Source organism: Lactuca sativa, chromosome 5 (assembly GCF_002870075.4).
Source record: "Lactuca sativa cultivar Salinas chromosome 5, Lsat_Salinas_v11, whole genome shotgun sequence".
Taxonomy (NCBI): domain Eukaryota; kingdom Viridiplantae; phylum Streptophyta; class Magnoliopsida; order Asterales; family Asteraceae; genus Lactuca; species Lactuca sativa.
Genome location: NC_056627.2, coordinates 332360708 through 332373724, shown reverse-complemented (window position 1 = coordinate 332373724; position 13017 = coordinate 332360708). Strand labels below are relative to the sequence as shown.

The 13017-nt window shown below is 31.1% G+C and overlaps 2 protein-coding genes across 4 annotated transcripts; one reads left to right on the top strand and one right to left on the bottom strand.

The window, feature by feature from the left end:
* Positions 1-7245: 7245 nt before the first annotated feature.
* LOC111897890 (uncharacterized) lies at positions 7246-11137 on the top strand. 3 transcript variants are annotated; one of them, XM_023893839.2, is made up of 8 exons: positions 7246-7636; positions 8233-8341; positions 8525-9301; positions 9392-9662; positions 9735-9929; positions 10016-10189; positions 10294-10572; positions 10707-11137. In XM_023893839.2, the coding sequence occupies exons 3-8, from the start codon at positions 8547-8549 to the stop codon at positions 11037-11039; spliced, it is 2007 nt and encodes a 668-aa protein (XP_023749607.1). In that variant the 5' UTR covers positions 7246-7636; positions 8233-8341; positions 8525-8546; the 3' UTR covers positions 11040-11137. The 3 variants fall into 3 exon arrangements, with proteins under 3 accessions (XP_023749607.1, XP_023749608.1, XP_042751396.1); XM_023893840.3 differs by lacking the exon at positions 8233-8341 and having other exon boundaries at positions 7248-7636; XM_042895462.2 differs by lacking the exon at positions 7246-7636 and having other exon boundaries at positions 7661-8341.
* An 84-nt stretch (positions 11138-11221) lies between these two features.
* On the bottom strand, positions 11222-12386 carry LOC111897891 (uncharacterized). Its single transcript, XM_023893841.3, has 3 exons — positions 12229-12386; positions 11498-11577; positions 11222-11409 (listed from the first exon to the last, which is right to left on the bottom strand). The coding sequence occupies exons 1-3, from the start codon at positions 12337-12339 to the stop codon at positions 11340-11342; spliced, it is 261 nt and encodes an 86-aa protein (XP_023749609.1). The 5' UTR covers positions 12340-12386; the 3' UTR covers positions 11222-11339.
* Positions 12387-13017: the final 631 nt, after the last annotated feature.

Below are 13017 nucleotides of genomic sequence, written 5' to 3'. Positions count from 1 at the left end.
TATAATTCTGTTTCCTTTATTGAATGACTAGGTGTGAGACCTATGAAAAAATTAAATATAAAATTTTAACGATTTGAAAAGTTTGAATTCATAACAAAAATGAGAAAATTTTTGAATTATTAAAATTAATGAGGTTTTAATGTATTGAATACATTATATATATAAACTCTTTCTAATAAATATCTTACATATATATTACCTTACATATTAAATGTGAAATTTTAATTTAATAAAATGACAAATGGAAAATAAAAAATTTAAAAATTTTGGAAAATTTCATGTGTCCAAATGAAGGAGAAGAGGACATGTGACAAAAAAACCTTGATTTATTATAGTAGATTCTCACTCACATTTGATTATAAAAATGGTGATACAATTATTAAGAAAATACTATACTTACTTACTAACTAATTTTACATAAATGGTCCCTAAAGTTTAGAACGCCTGTTAAATATTAACTAATTTTCATTATTATGGAAAATAAGAATTAACATTAATAATAATTTGATCGACTGACAAATATTCGAAGGTCTGTCAATTTTTCAAACGTCTGTATAAATCTGAACAACTCTTAATACAACAAAAAAAAGTATTATAGGGAAATAATAATAATAATAATAATAATAATAATAATAATAATAATAATATTAATAATAATAATAATAAATTATAAAGAAAAAACAACAAAAACACAAAAAAAAAATACAAATTTTTTTTTGATGTGATTGGTATCATGGAGTAATTAATGGTTAATTAGGAGTTTTTCGATTAATAATGGTATGTATGTATATCAACACCATATATTTTTCATTTTGTTTAGAAGGTTTCTACAAATAAAGTATTTGATTAGATGTTACTATATGTATCCTTCTTAGTATTTGATTAGATGTTACTATATGTATCCTTCTTAGAGTGTCAATCCAACAAATAAAGAGGTACAAAAGTATCATATAACTCACTTCTCTATCGACTAAAATGAAGAACATGGTAAACACTGTCAAGCCAGAGAGACACGAATCAAGGCTTAACTAAGATCTAGAGAAACATAAGCCAGGTTTGGAGCTTTATACCTCAAAATGGTGCACAATAAAGAGGAGATGTTGGATCCGAAGTCTTTAGAGCAAAGCTTACTCCTTAAAGGTCCTTCTTCACGACCAAGGAAGCACACAATCACTCCAAAAAGCTCAAAATGCTCAAAATAATCTAGGGTTTGCAAGGAGGGTCGATCTTGGGATGGAGTCTGATAAAAGGAAAGGTCTTGGGGCCATAATGGTGTTTAAATAGTGCACAAACCCTAATTCTTAGGGTTTTGGTATGAACCAGGTACACTCGGCGTATAGGAGTACGTGCAGCGTACTGGCACGGGACATAGTACGCTCATCGTACCAAGGCGTACGCCCCACGTACTCAAGCAACACCAAAAGTCACCGATTTTGACATCAGGGACCCTTCTTGCAACAAATCAAAACTCAGGGGTCCAAAAGCAAACCTGATAAAAGTAGATGTTACAATAGTCCCTCGATAGGTCCAGTACCGGAACCACAATCAGAACCAGAACCTATAGCGGCACCGATATGTCTCAATAAGTCTGGTCAACGGTCCGCGATCAACATAATGCTCTTAAATCGGTCTGGTCCAAATGTTCACCCCTAGGTGTTGTAACCTAGTTGCAACGTTCGTGTCTTCTTGTATATGGTTGTTTTCTTTTCTTTTTATGCCTTTATCTAGACCCTTATTAGTTCAGTTTTGCTTCTAATATAGTTTATGGCCGTTCAAAAAAGAGACAAGTATCAATACGTATCATTCATTATTTGAATGTTAATGACTATGTATATCCTCAAAAAAAAGTTTTTCCAAAAAGAGGAGAATTGGAAACGGATGATGATGGAATGGTTTTGAACAGAAAGACTAAACATTATAAAGAACAAAAAACAATAAAATAATCTTTGTTCTTGATCAATAACTGTCATATTCTTACAAACTCTCTAAAAATGCCAAAATATGATTATATGAACAATGTTGGGACTTTGTTTAATATTATGTTCATGGTCCAGAGTTAACAAACTAACAACTAAAATTAATTGATAATAATAACCAACAAAATATTAACTAATAATATTCAACGGATATAACATAAACAAGCAACCAAAATAAAATTACTAACCATATAAAGACAATTATACACAAAATATCGCATACCAAAGTAAGTTGTTTAAAATCTCTAAAGTTTGTTCTATATAGACACTCGTGAAGGATATTTCCATTCACAGATTGTTGTTTTACATCATTATACATACTCATACTCTTACTTTTTATTTATTTATTTATTTAGTGATATTGAGAAAACAAACAAACAACTTTAAAGGACCTCAAAAGTGGAAAGAAGAACATAATGAGGAATTTGAAGAGTTCAAGCAATCCTTATGTTGCATAAGAAGGATATGCAACTTACAAAGATTAATGTCTTTGTAGTCAAAATATGGTACAACATCTATGAATTATAAGATGCTCCTAACTATGATTATATATATTCTTCAACGACCACGATCTTCCTATTTTTATGAGATCTTCTATAAAAAATATCACAACACTCAACTAATAAATTTTTCGGAATACTAAGTGTTTATGATAGGATGCTAGAGGCCCAACTTGGGTATATTGATGCAAATATAAATATTAAAAATAAGATACAATTTTTAGTCGGGGTGGAGAGGTTTGTGTTTTCGCTTCTCACGGTAGTGGCTTTTAAGTTTTATCACATGTTCAACTGGTTTGTTGGGTTGTTGATGTAATGTAATGTAATAATTCGTTTTCTAATATATATATATATATATATATATATATATATATATATATATATATATATATATATATATATATATATATATATATATATATATATATATATATATATTTTATGATTATTTAGTATATTATAAAAATTTAATGTTTTTTAATATATATTAGAAACAACAATATATAACATCAAAATTAGCATTAGAATTGATTACAATACCTCATAAATGATTACACTAAAAAAACAATTTTCATCTTATTATTTCAACATACATATTTGTCACCAACAAAAAAAAAATTGTTGGGCAAGAATATAAACCGAATTGCACCTTAGCAATTGATGTTAATTTGTAGATGAAAGAGGATTGAGGAGTGTTATTTTTCGATATATATATATATATATATATATATATATATATATATATATATATATATATATATATATATATATATATATATATATATATATATATATATATATATATATATATATATATATATATATTTCATAATGATAATTGAATTGCACCTTCGTATCAGCATATTTACACCTTTGACATTATAGCATTTCAAACTTTGTAACTCCATAAGGCTGCAGGGAGTGGCCGCGGTTTATGCTACCTCAGCCGTGAACACCGCCTTCTGACTGCGGTCTCCTACGGTTTTGGCCGCACTACGGCCCTTTATAGCCGTGCAATGTGATTGGTCGGGAGGAATCAGGTCAAAATACTACCGTTTTTTTCCCCTTTCTTTTCTATAAAATTATAAATACACTTCATTTTTTTTCAAACAAAAAACACTCTTCTCTCTATTTTATTTAAAAAAAACTCACCAATCTAAAAAATGTGTTTTTTTTTTGAAATGCATTGTAATGTTTTTTGAATTTTCAATGTAAAGGGTTTTTTAATTTTCAAGTAATGAAAAAATATGTTGTTTTATTAAAAAAAAATTATTAAATTAAAATAGTTAAAAAAACAAAAATAAAAGAAATAAAAGTGTGACACGACTCCTTTGATGTGGCAAGAAACCACACTTGTGTGGTAAAAACTGACGTGACGTACATGTGGCGGTGAAGGGAATATACGGTTTCGATGGCACCATTCCCTCTAGCCTAAGCAACATATTAAAAGATTTTAAAGATTTTGGTATTATAGTAATACTTTGTCACTGACGTCAAATATTCTTTTTCTACTATAAAAGGCAAATCATAAATAGTTTATTTATTGAATCAAATGCACAGAAGCGACCATTCTTTAAAAAAGATATATGCACATAACTCAGAAGCGACCAATATTTGTAACTGTAAGAATCAAGAAACGCGTAGCGTGACCGGGAGTTGCCGGTAATTTATCTTCCACCGACACAGTTATACCGGTAACTCCCCTACTTTCCCAACACCCCGTTTGTTCATTACTCCGTTATTTTATTTTATTTTGCATTTAGCTTCAAATTCCTCCTATTTTTTTCTTCTCTTTTAAGTATATTGCTTTCAAGTTCCAAAGTAGCACATCCAAAATATTTTTTTTTTATTATTATCTTAAAGGGATAATGCAATAAAAAGCCTTAAGTTTGTCAGAAAATATCGGTTTTATCATTCAACATATTTTTGGTTCGTTTATGTCGCAAACTTGTCATTTTTTTGTTGGTTTTCCCCTTTTTTTACCTATAATAGCAGGTTTTCAGGTTACCATAAATTATGTTTTGGGAAAAAACCCTTAAGTTTACAAATATTTTGCAAAAAAACCCTTAAGATTATAAAAGTATAAAATATAAATATATATTCAAAATTTGATAAAACTAAATGGTTTTTAAAAATTTAATTGTCAAAAGTTTATATCAAACTAATATAAGTTTTATTGTACTTATATTATGAAATCAAAAATGAAAATAGTTTTAGCTTTACGTACATTAAATTTTATATTGGTTCGATATAAACATTTTATATTTAAATTTTAAAAAAGTAACCTAGTTTTATCAAAATTTGAATATATTCCTTAATTTTAAACTTAAACTTTTCAAAGTAAAATTAAAAAACTTATGTTAGCTAATAATTAACTATGATAAAATAGTTAAACTTATGAATAATATGATAATTAAATTCAATTAACTTTTTTAAAGGAAAATAAAAATATTTTTATGTTTAAAAGGTTTGCATTGCAGAAATAATAATGTATCATATTTTTTGGATTCATTGTATATATCCATGGCTCGTAAAGCAATTTTAGAGGTAACCATAGTCACTATATGGTGACACTATTTCCATGCAATTATTTTTTTTAAAGGATAATGAAAATATTTTATATGTTTAAAAGTTCTGTATTTCATAAATAAAAATATTAACATATTATTTTTTATAAAAATAAGTATAGTTGTATAAGTTATTATTTCTAAAACACAAACATAAACGTTTTAAACATATAAAATATAAATATATCTATCTAATTTATTATATAAATATATTTTGTTTTTATGAAAATATGATACATTATTATTTCTTAAATATAAACATTTTAAACATATAAAATATTTTTATTTTCCTTTTAAAAAACTTAATTAAATTTAATTAATGTCAGATTATTCATATTTTTAACTATTTTAGCATAGTTAATTATTAGCTATCATATATTTTTTTAATTTTGCTTTGAAAAATTTAAGTATTAATTAAGGAATATATTCAAATTTTGATAAAAGTAGTTAACTTTTTTAAAATTTAAATATAAAATGTTTATATTTAACCAATATAAAACTTAATATACGTAAAGCTAGAAATATTTTCAGTTTTGGTTTCATAATATAAGTACAATAAAACTTATATTAGTTTGATATAAATTTTGACAATTAAATTTTTAAAAACCATTAAATTTTATCAAATTTTGAATATATATATATATATATATATATATATATATATATATATATATATATATATATATATATTAGTTTGATATACTTTTTTATACTTTTATAATCTTAAGGGTTTTTTTTTGCAAAATATTTGTAAACTTAAGGGTTTTTTCGCAAAAGATAATTTATGGTAACCTGGAGACCTGCTATTACAGGTAAAAAGGGCAAAACCGACAAAAAAATAACAAGTTTGCGACATAAACAAACCAAAAATCTGTCGAAGGGTAAAACCGATGTTTTCTGCCAAACTTAAGGTTTTTTATGACATTATCTTTGTCTTAAAACAATTTAACTTTATTAATCATAAACTTTAAAATTAAATAATCAGAATAAATTTAGGATTCATTTTTTTTTTTTTGTATTTTATTCCCAAAAGACATTAGATTTTTTGTCATCAATAATATATTTTGATAATTTGTAGTCCATAATAACTATTCCATATATTGAGCTTGCAAAAATTTGGTGGGACTCTATGAGAAATAAGTATAAAAACCGTTACTTTTTCATTTTATAAAAAAAAAGGTCGGAATGTTCTCTCAACTTTTCTTGATTTCAATATTTGTTCATAATTCATATTTTTGTAACCAAACTTAGATATAGGTTCAAATTTCATATCCTAACTTGTAACCAAATCAACCCTACCACCATCAACCTCACCACCATATCACCCCACCATCACTACCACCCTAATAACAAAGTACATAAACAAAATCCCTGTCTTGATTCTTGTGTTTGAATTTCACACAAACTCTTTTCTAATCAAGAGTTATTGAAAAACTCTATGCTAAATCACCCACCCACGAAGAAGAAGAAGCCTTGTTCATTGTAATGGTTGTTGAAGTTCTTGATAAATATTAACCCTAGATCGCAAACTTAAGAAGAATACAAAGAGAAGTAAATATTACGGTTGTCGGGTGGTAGAAGAATCAATGAGAGAAGAAGAAGTGTGAGAAAGATTTGGTGGAGAGTAGATGACGAAAGGTGGTGACGCCATGGTGTTACAGGGTGCATTGGAAATCAGTATAGAGATAATGGGTGATAGGAGCGGAACTAGCTAGTAGCCAGACCCAGAGGTTAGTAACCTGTGTTACCCCTTAAAATCTTTCGAGAAGTGTAAAAAAAATGTTACAAAAGTACTATTGCTACATTGCCAAGGTGCTACTCCTTATCGTCGAAGAAGATGAAGAATCAAGCATTCGCTTCTTTGACGACATACGTTAATGATCGAGATAACATCAATAACTAAAGGAATCACTAGGTGGTGGTATGGTGGAGGTGATGGGCAGAGTAGGAAGCAGCGGTCATTTTATATGCATTTAACGGAGAAGAAGTGACATAGTTAGTCGTAGGGAGTAAAGTGCAACTATTGGAAACCACATGGATGATCAATACAAAAAATTCAAAATTTGTACTAAAAATGAAGATGGTTATAAATAACAGGACCAAAACTGTAATTTGCTAAAATCATTATTACGACCAGTTTGGATGGTGATCGCCCGTACTATTTATTTGGTTTTGCATTTCTCATCTTTCACTATCACTTTATTCAGCAACAGCACTGTACTTCTAGAGAGAGAAACCATCGAGGACTGCTATGTGCGAGAGAGAATAAGACTATACATACATACACCTGTATATATAGATTAGAGAGAGAGAGAGAGAGAGAGAGAGAGAGAGAGAGAATAAGACTATACATACATACGCCTGTATATATAGATTAGAGAGAGAGAGAGAGAGAGAGAGGAAATTTAAGGACTATATCTAAAAGTTTTTGGAGTCCAAGGAGCTGTGCTGCCAATCCCGAAGATTCTGTATTTCTTCAATGGCGGACCACAAGGCCAGCTTTATATTCATCATTTGATGCTTCTTCTGTCATCGTCCTCAAAAGCTTGAAGCTCAACAAAAAAGGGAAATTCAGAGAACAAAAAAGTTTTTGGTTAGTTAAACGCTCATTGCACTTGCTACTAAAATCTATAAATGGATACACATCATTTTGTCGCGTCTGTCGTCGTCTTCTTCCACGTTTTATGTTCCGAAATTTGACAACAAAGTGTTATGAATTCTCTATTTCAGGATTAGATCTTCTCTTCCATTTTTCGGATTCTCTTTTTCGGCATATAGTTCTTTATTGAACGCATACAGCCATTAGCACTGTATTGCTACTATTTCTTCATATTGTCCTGTTGCGGATATGATTTTTTGTCCATTAACAAAGTTGCTCTCATTCTCCATTTGAAATTTCGCTTGAGATATGCTTCAGTAGATTTTATATACTCCTTCCTAGTCGATTCGATTTACCAATTCCGCCGAAAGTGTTGATAGATACTGGTGTTCGATCTAACTTTTTGCTTTTGTTAAATTTTCACTTTAATGACCTATTGGTTTCGTGTTAATGAAACCGACTTTTTTAAAACAAGATCATACATTTCGCTCTGTTGTGAGCCAATGTCTAGTTAGAATTCCGCCATTGCTCTGTTTCCGCTTATGTCTTCTTCAGATCTGTTGTAAACTTGTAATTCGAACCTTTTGCAGTTCAAAGATTTACACTCTTTCAAATCTATAGATTTGAACAAAGATAAGTTTGCGTCTGTTCGTTGTTGATCTTCACTTCCTCAGCACCAACAACCAAGGGTTATAAAAGGTATTTCACATATGAGCTCGGATTATTATAGTAATTTGATGAGAGGACTGTGTGGTTGGTAATGCCTTACTGGATGGATGAATTAATTGCATCACATGTTCCCTGTTCATACTTATAATAGTAATATTTAGTAGATTAATGGATTTGGGTTTCAGTAACTGGAGATTTCTTTTCTATTTGCAGTTGAATAAAGAACATACCAAGTATGAAGCAGACAGACAAAAAATCAACAACAAATTTTCAACCAAAACGTTCTGTAAGATCACAAATCAGAGAGAATAAGTCAAACCAACCACCAAGAACAAAGAACACAGATGCCAAACCTTTGCCTGTAAAACAACCAGACACAAACATGGAGTCTGAAGAAGCATCTCAAAATCCCAAACAAAACATCATAAACTTAGAGAAAGAACGAGATGAATCAGACTCTGAAACAGTGACTGATTCTGTATCCACCACAAGTGGAGATGAAAAACTAGAAACCATTCCAGTAGTCTCACAAAAGCCTCCTGAAAACAAAATAATATCATCATCAACTAAAAGAGCACCTTCTTCAAATGGCATAAAAGATACAAAAGGGGGTGTGAAAGTTCATCCAAAGCTATCATCTGCACCTTCATCAGTGTCATCCGAAGGAATTGATGATCAAACTTGCGAAGAGCCAAAGGAAGTGAATGAAACGAAAGAGAATTTGGATGAAAAGATTGAAGAAATGGAAATGAGAATTGAGAAACTTGAAGAGGAGTTGAGAGAAGTTGCTGCTCTTGAAATTTCTTTATATTCTGTAGTACCAGAGCATGGTAGCTCAGCCCATAAAGTCCACACACCTGCACGACGACTTTCCAGGCTTTATATTCATGCAGCCAAACACTACTCTCAAGGAAAACGCTCCACCATTGCTAAGAACACTGCTTCTGGGCTTGTTTTGATAGCAAAATCTTGTGGCAATGATGTTCCAAGGTAATTAATTAAATTGATTTCAATCTTTCAATCAGATTTCCGATTATCTTCTCCTTTATCTTTTCTTACAATTTAGTAACTATACTACAGGTTGACTTTCTGGTGGTCAAACGCTGTTGTGTTGAGGGAAATAATAACACAAGCTTTTGGCAGTTCATGTCAATCAAGTTATAAAAAGGAAGGTTCTAGTTCTACCCCTTCCCCACTAGCATGGAAGGCTAATTCTGGAAGTAAAGAAATTAATAAACCTGATTTTATGGATTTCATTGATGATTGGGAAGAAACAAGAAGTTTCACATCTGCACTTGAGAAAGTTGAGTCATGGATCTTTTCAAGAATTGTTGAGTCTATTTGGTGGCAGGTTGGTATTAATTATTAAATCTGAATTTATATATCAACACTATTGTAATATTTATTGTTTTGATATGTGCAGACATTGACTCCTAATATGCAATCTCTAGCAGCTGATACAAATAGGAATAAATGTAATGGGAATTTGGGAAACCAACAACAGGGAAACTTTTCCATTAATTTATGGAGGATTGCTTTCCATGATGCTTTCAAGAGACTTTGTCCTGTTCGTGCAGGTGGCCATGAATGCGGTTGTCTGCCTGTTTTGGCAAGAATGGTATTATTGTGTTATCTTGATTTGGTATCATTCTGTTCTTCAAATTATATAGTAATAATATTCCACTTTTTTTGTTTTGTGGTTAGGTAATGGAACAATGTGTTGCTAGACTTGATGTAGCCATGTTTAATGCTATTCTTCGTGAATCAATCCATGAAATCCCAACTGATCCTGTGTCAGATCCTATTGTTGAACCAAGGGTTTTGCCTATTCCAGCTGGGGATTTGAATTTTGGTTCTGGGGCACAACTCAAGAATGCCGTATGCAAACAAAATTTTAAAAAAAAAATGATTTTTTTATTGAGATAATAATATTTAGATATGGATATGAATCATATGATGCAATATTATATGTTTTTTTTTAGGTTGGAAATTGGTCTAGATGGCTTTCTGATTGGTTTGGGATGGACACCGAGGATGAGCATGGTGAAGATGATGGTGAACTCAAATGTTTTCATCTGTTGAATGCATTAAGTGATCTTTTAATGCTACCTAAAGACATGCTTATGGACAGATCAGTTAGAACCGAGGTATGCCCATCAATTAGTCTTCCATTGCTTAAACGGATTCTCTGCAACTTCACTCCAGACGAATTCTGTCCAGATTCAGTTCCTGGTGCTGTTTTGGAAGCAGTAAATGCTGAGGTACAACTTGTATTCATTTTCAAAACCCAAAAACACAGCTTTAACATCTCATTTTTACACGACATGACATAACATGTTGTGTTGTATTTAACATGCATTGAAGGCCTTTGTGTGTGTGTGTTTGTGTGGTGTAGTCCATTATAGAGCGTAGATTATCAGGAGACGATTCAAGCAGCTTCCCATACGCAGCGGCTCCGGTCAAATACAAACCGCCTTCCACCACCGCTATCTCTCAGAAAGTGTCAGAAGCCGGTGGAAAATCTCAACTGAGTAGAAACGCATCCGTTGTTCAAAGAAAAGGTTATACAAGTGATGAGGAACTACAAGAACTCGATTCACCACTCAGTTCAATTATCGATAAACTACCTTCATCACAAACTAATGGAAACGGTCAACATACAAACCAAACATCTTGTGTTGCAGTCAACTCACGTTATGAACTTCTTCGGGAAGTCTGGTTATCATAACCACTTCCAAAAAATGAGAGCCATTTTAATCTTTTCTTTTGTATCTTGATCATATAATATAATGTATACCATATAATAAATAACGTTTTTCCACTCAATGTAATATTTGGAGGGCATGCGAGTGTACATTTTTCGGTTGTGATGTTATGTGTTTGTAATCACGTAATGAAATCGAACAAGAATAAGGTGAAGAGATAGAAACTTTATTCATGATCACAGAACAAAAGCACAAAAGGATTTTATTATCCCCTAATAAAGAGAATAGAAGAGAAGAGATAGAAACTATCTATCTTGTTGCATTTACTCGAGCTTGACTTCTCTAGTTGGTGGTGCTAATTGCAAATAGTAAAATGGTTCAGTAGGCTCTTCACTGCAAATATATAACAGACATATTTAGCCAAAAAAAAGAGAAAAGAAAACACCCAATCAAAAAGAAGGAATACAAATACCCTCCCTACCCGGGTTTGGATTGCATGCAACGCCAGAAAAGCTTAAAAGGGCCAGGAACTGTCTTAAAAGGGTTACCTTCAAAACAAGCCTAAATGCCAAACAAGTTAAAGTAATTCAGGTTACAAAATATATGGAAACCCATGGAAGCGTTCACCAATCAGTGATTGTGTCAATGGAACAATGAAAAGAGTCACTTAGAAAAGTATTACTATAGGAGTTAAAGTAGTTTCAAAGCTTTAATTCTAATATGTATACACAATGTAAGAATAATTAAGCTCTGAAAGATCATGCAATCACTCAAGACTACTCAGATACAAATGAAATGATAACACTTGCTCCTAGTTTCCTATATAGATCTCTTACACTACAATTTGAACTGATTTATACAAATTGCATTTAGTTTTCCTATAGATTTCTTACACTACAATGAACTGATTTATACAGATTGCACCTGATGTTCCTATAGATCTATCCAGCTACAATAAAGGAATCTGAGAAGTTTCTTATTCGACAAGTTCGTTTATACTAAAATCACACAGTGCAACCACAGTTTCAAATAGAACGAAACCCCAATTTTCTCAATTAACCACAAAAGGAGCACCGCGGTCCACAAATCACTTGAAAAACATCAATAAACCCTAAAAGTTGAGGAGCAAATTCACAAATCCATCGAGGCAACAGCAATAGAGATTTGCAGACAAATCAAAGAAAGGAGAAGTAAGGAAAATTAGAAACTAACTTGGACAACATCTTCAATGCGATCGTTGCATCTGTGAGCCTTGGGTTGTCGTGTGTCTCCGTCGGGTAATCCCCACGGACTCTCCCTCCGTGGAACTTCTCTCCCACTCATCTCTCTCGTTCTTCTTTCCGATTTCGTCAAAATGTCTATACAGGATTGACAATACGACAGCTTAACTTTCTTATATGTGGGCTGAAGTAAAATGGGCTGGCTTACGGAAAGCTCAAGTCAAGCCTCAAACCGCTAATGACTATAAATAAAATACTTTTATGAATTGTCAATATATATATATATATATATATATATATATATATATATATATATATATATATATATATATATATATATATATATATATATGACAAAACTTCAAAAATGGTCCCTGTGGTTTCTGAAAATATCAAGTTTAGTCCCTAAGTTCAAAAAACCTCACAGATGGTCCCTGTGGTTTCAAAACTTTTAACATTTGGTCCTTCCGGCTAACTCCGTTAGCTTTTGGCCGTTTAGTGGAGGGTATTTACGTCATTTCGCTGCTACATGGACCATTTATGAAGATTTGTCTTATTTTAAAAAGAAAAACTAATTATTTAATATTAAAGGGACCCACCTCTCTCTCTCTCTCTCTAATTTCGTCTGTATCAAAACACTTATAAGAAATCAATGTGTATAGAGACCAAAAGAACCTACAAAATACAAGTATATTTAGTTTGTAGCACATTCTGAATCATTGTTGTTACTCGTAGATCATCATCTCTCATCAGAAATCTCATACTGGGTTCATACTCGAAA

Excerpts from the sequence above, each read along its gene's own strand:
- LOC111897890 (XM_023893839.2), top strand. The coding sequence starts at position 8,547 with ATGAAGCAGACAGACAAAAAATCAACAACAAATTTTCAACCAAAACGT. Across the intron at positions 9,663-9,734 it reads TTGAGTCTATTTGGTGGCAG|ACATTGACTCCTAATATGCA; the intron begins GTTGGTATTAAT and ends TGATATGTGCAG. Across the intron at positions 10,573-10,706 it reads TGGAAGCAGTAAATGCTGAG|TCCATTATAGAGCGTAGATT; the intron begins GTACAACTTGTA and ends TGTGTGGTGTAG.
- LOC111897891 (XM_023893841.3), bottom strand. The coding sequence starts at position 12,339 with ATGAGTGGGAGAGAAGTTCCACGGAGGGAGAGTCCGTGGGGATTACCC. Across the intron at positions 11,578-12,228 it reads GCATTGAAGATGTTGTCCAA|GCTTGTTTTGAAGGTAACCC; the intron begins GTTAGTTTCTAA and ends TTTGGCATTTAG. Across the intron at positions 11,410-11,497 it reads TGCATGCAATCCAAACCCGG|TGAAGAGCCTACTGAACCAT; the intron begins GTAGGGAGGGTA and ends ATATATTTGCAG.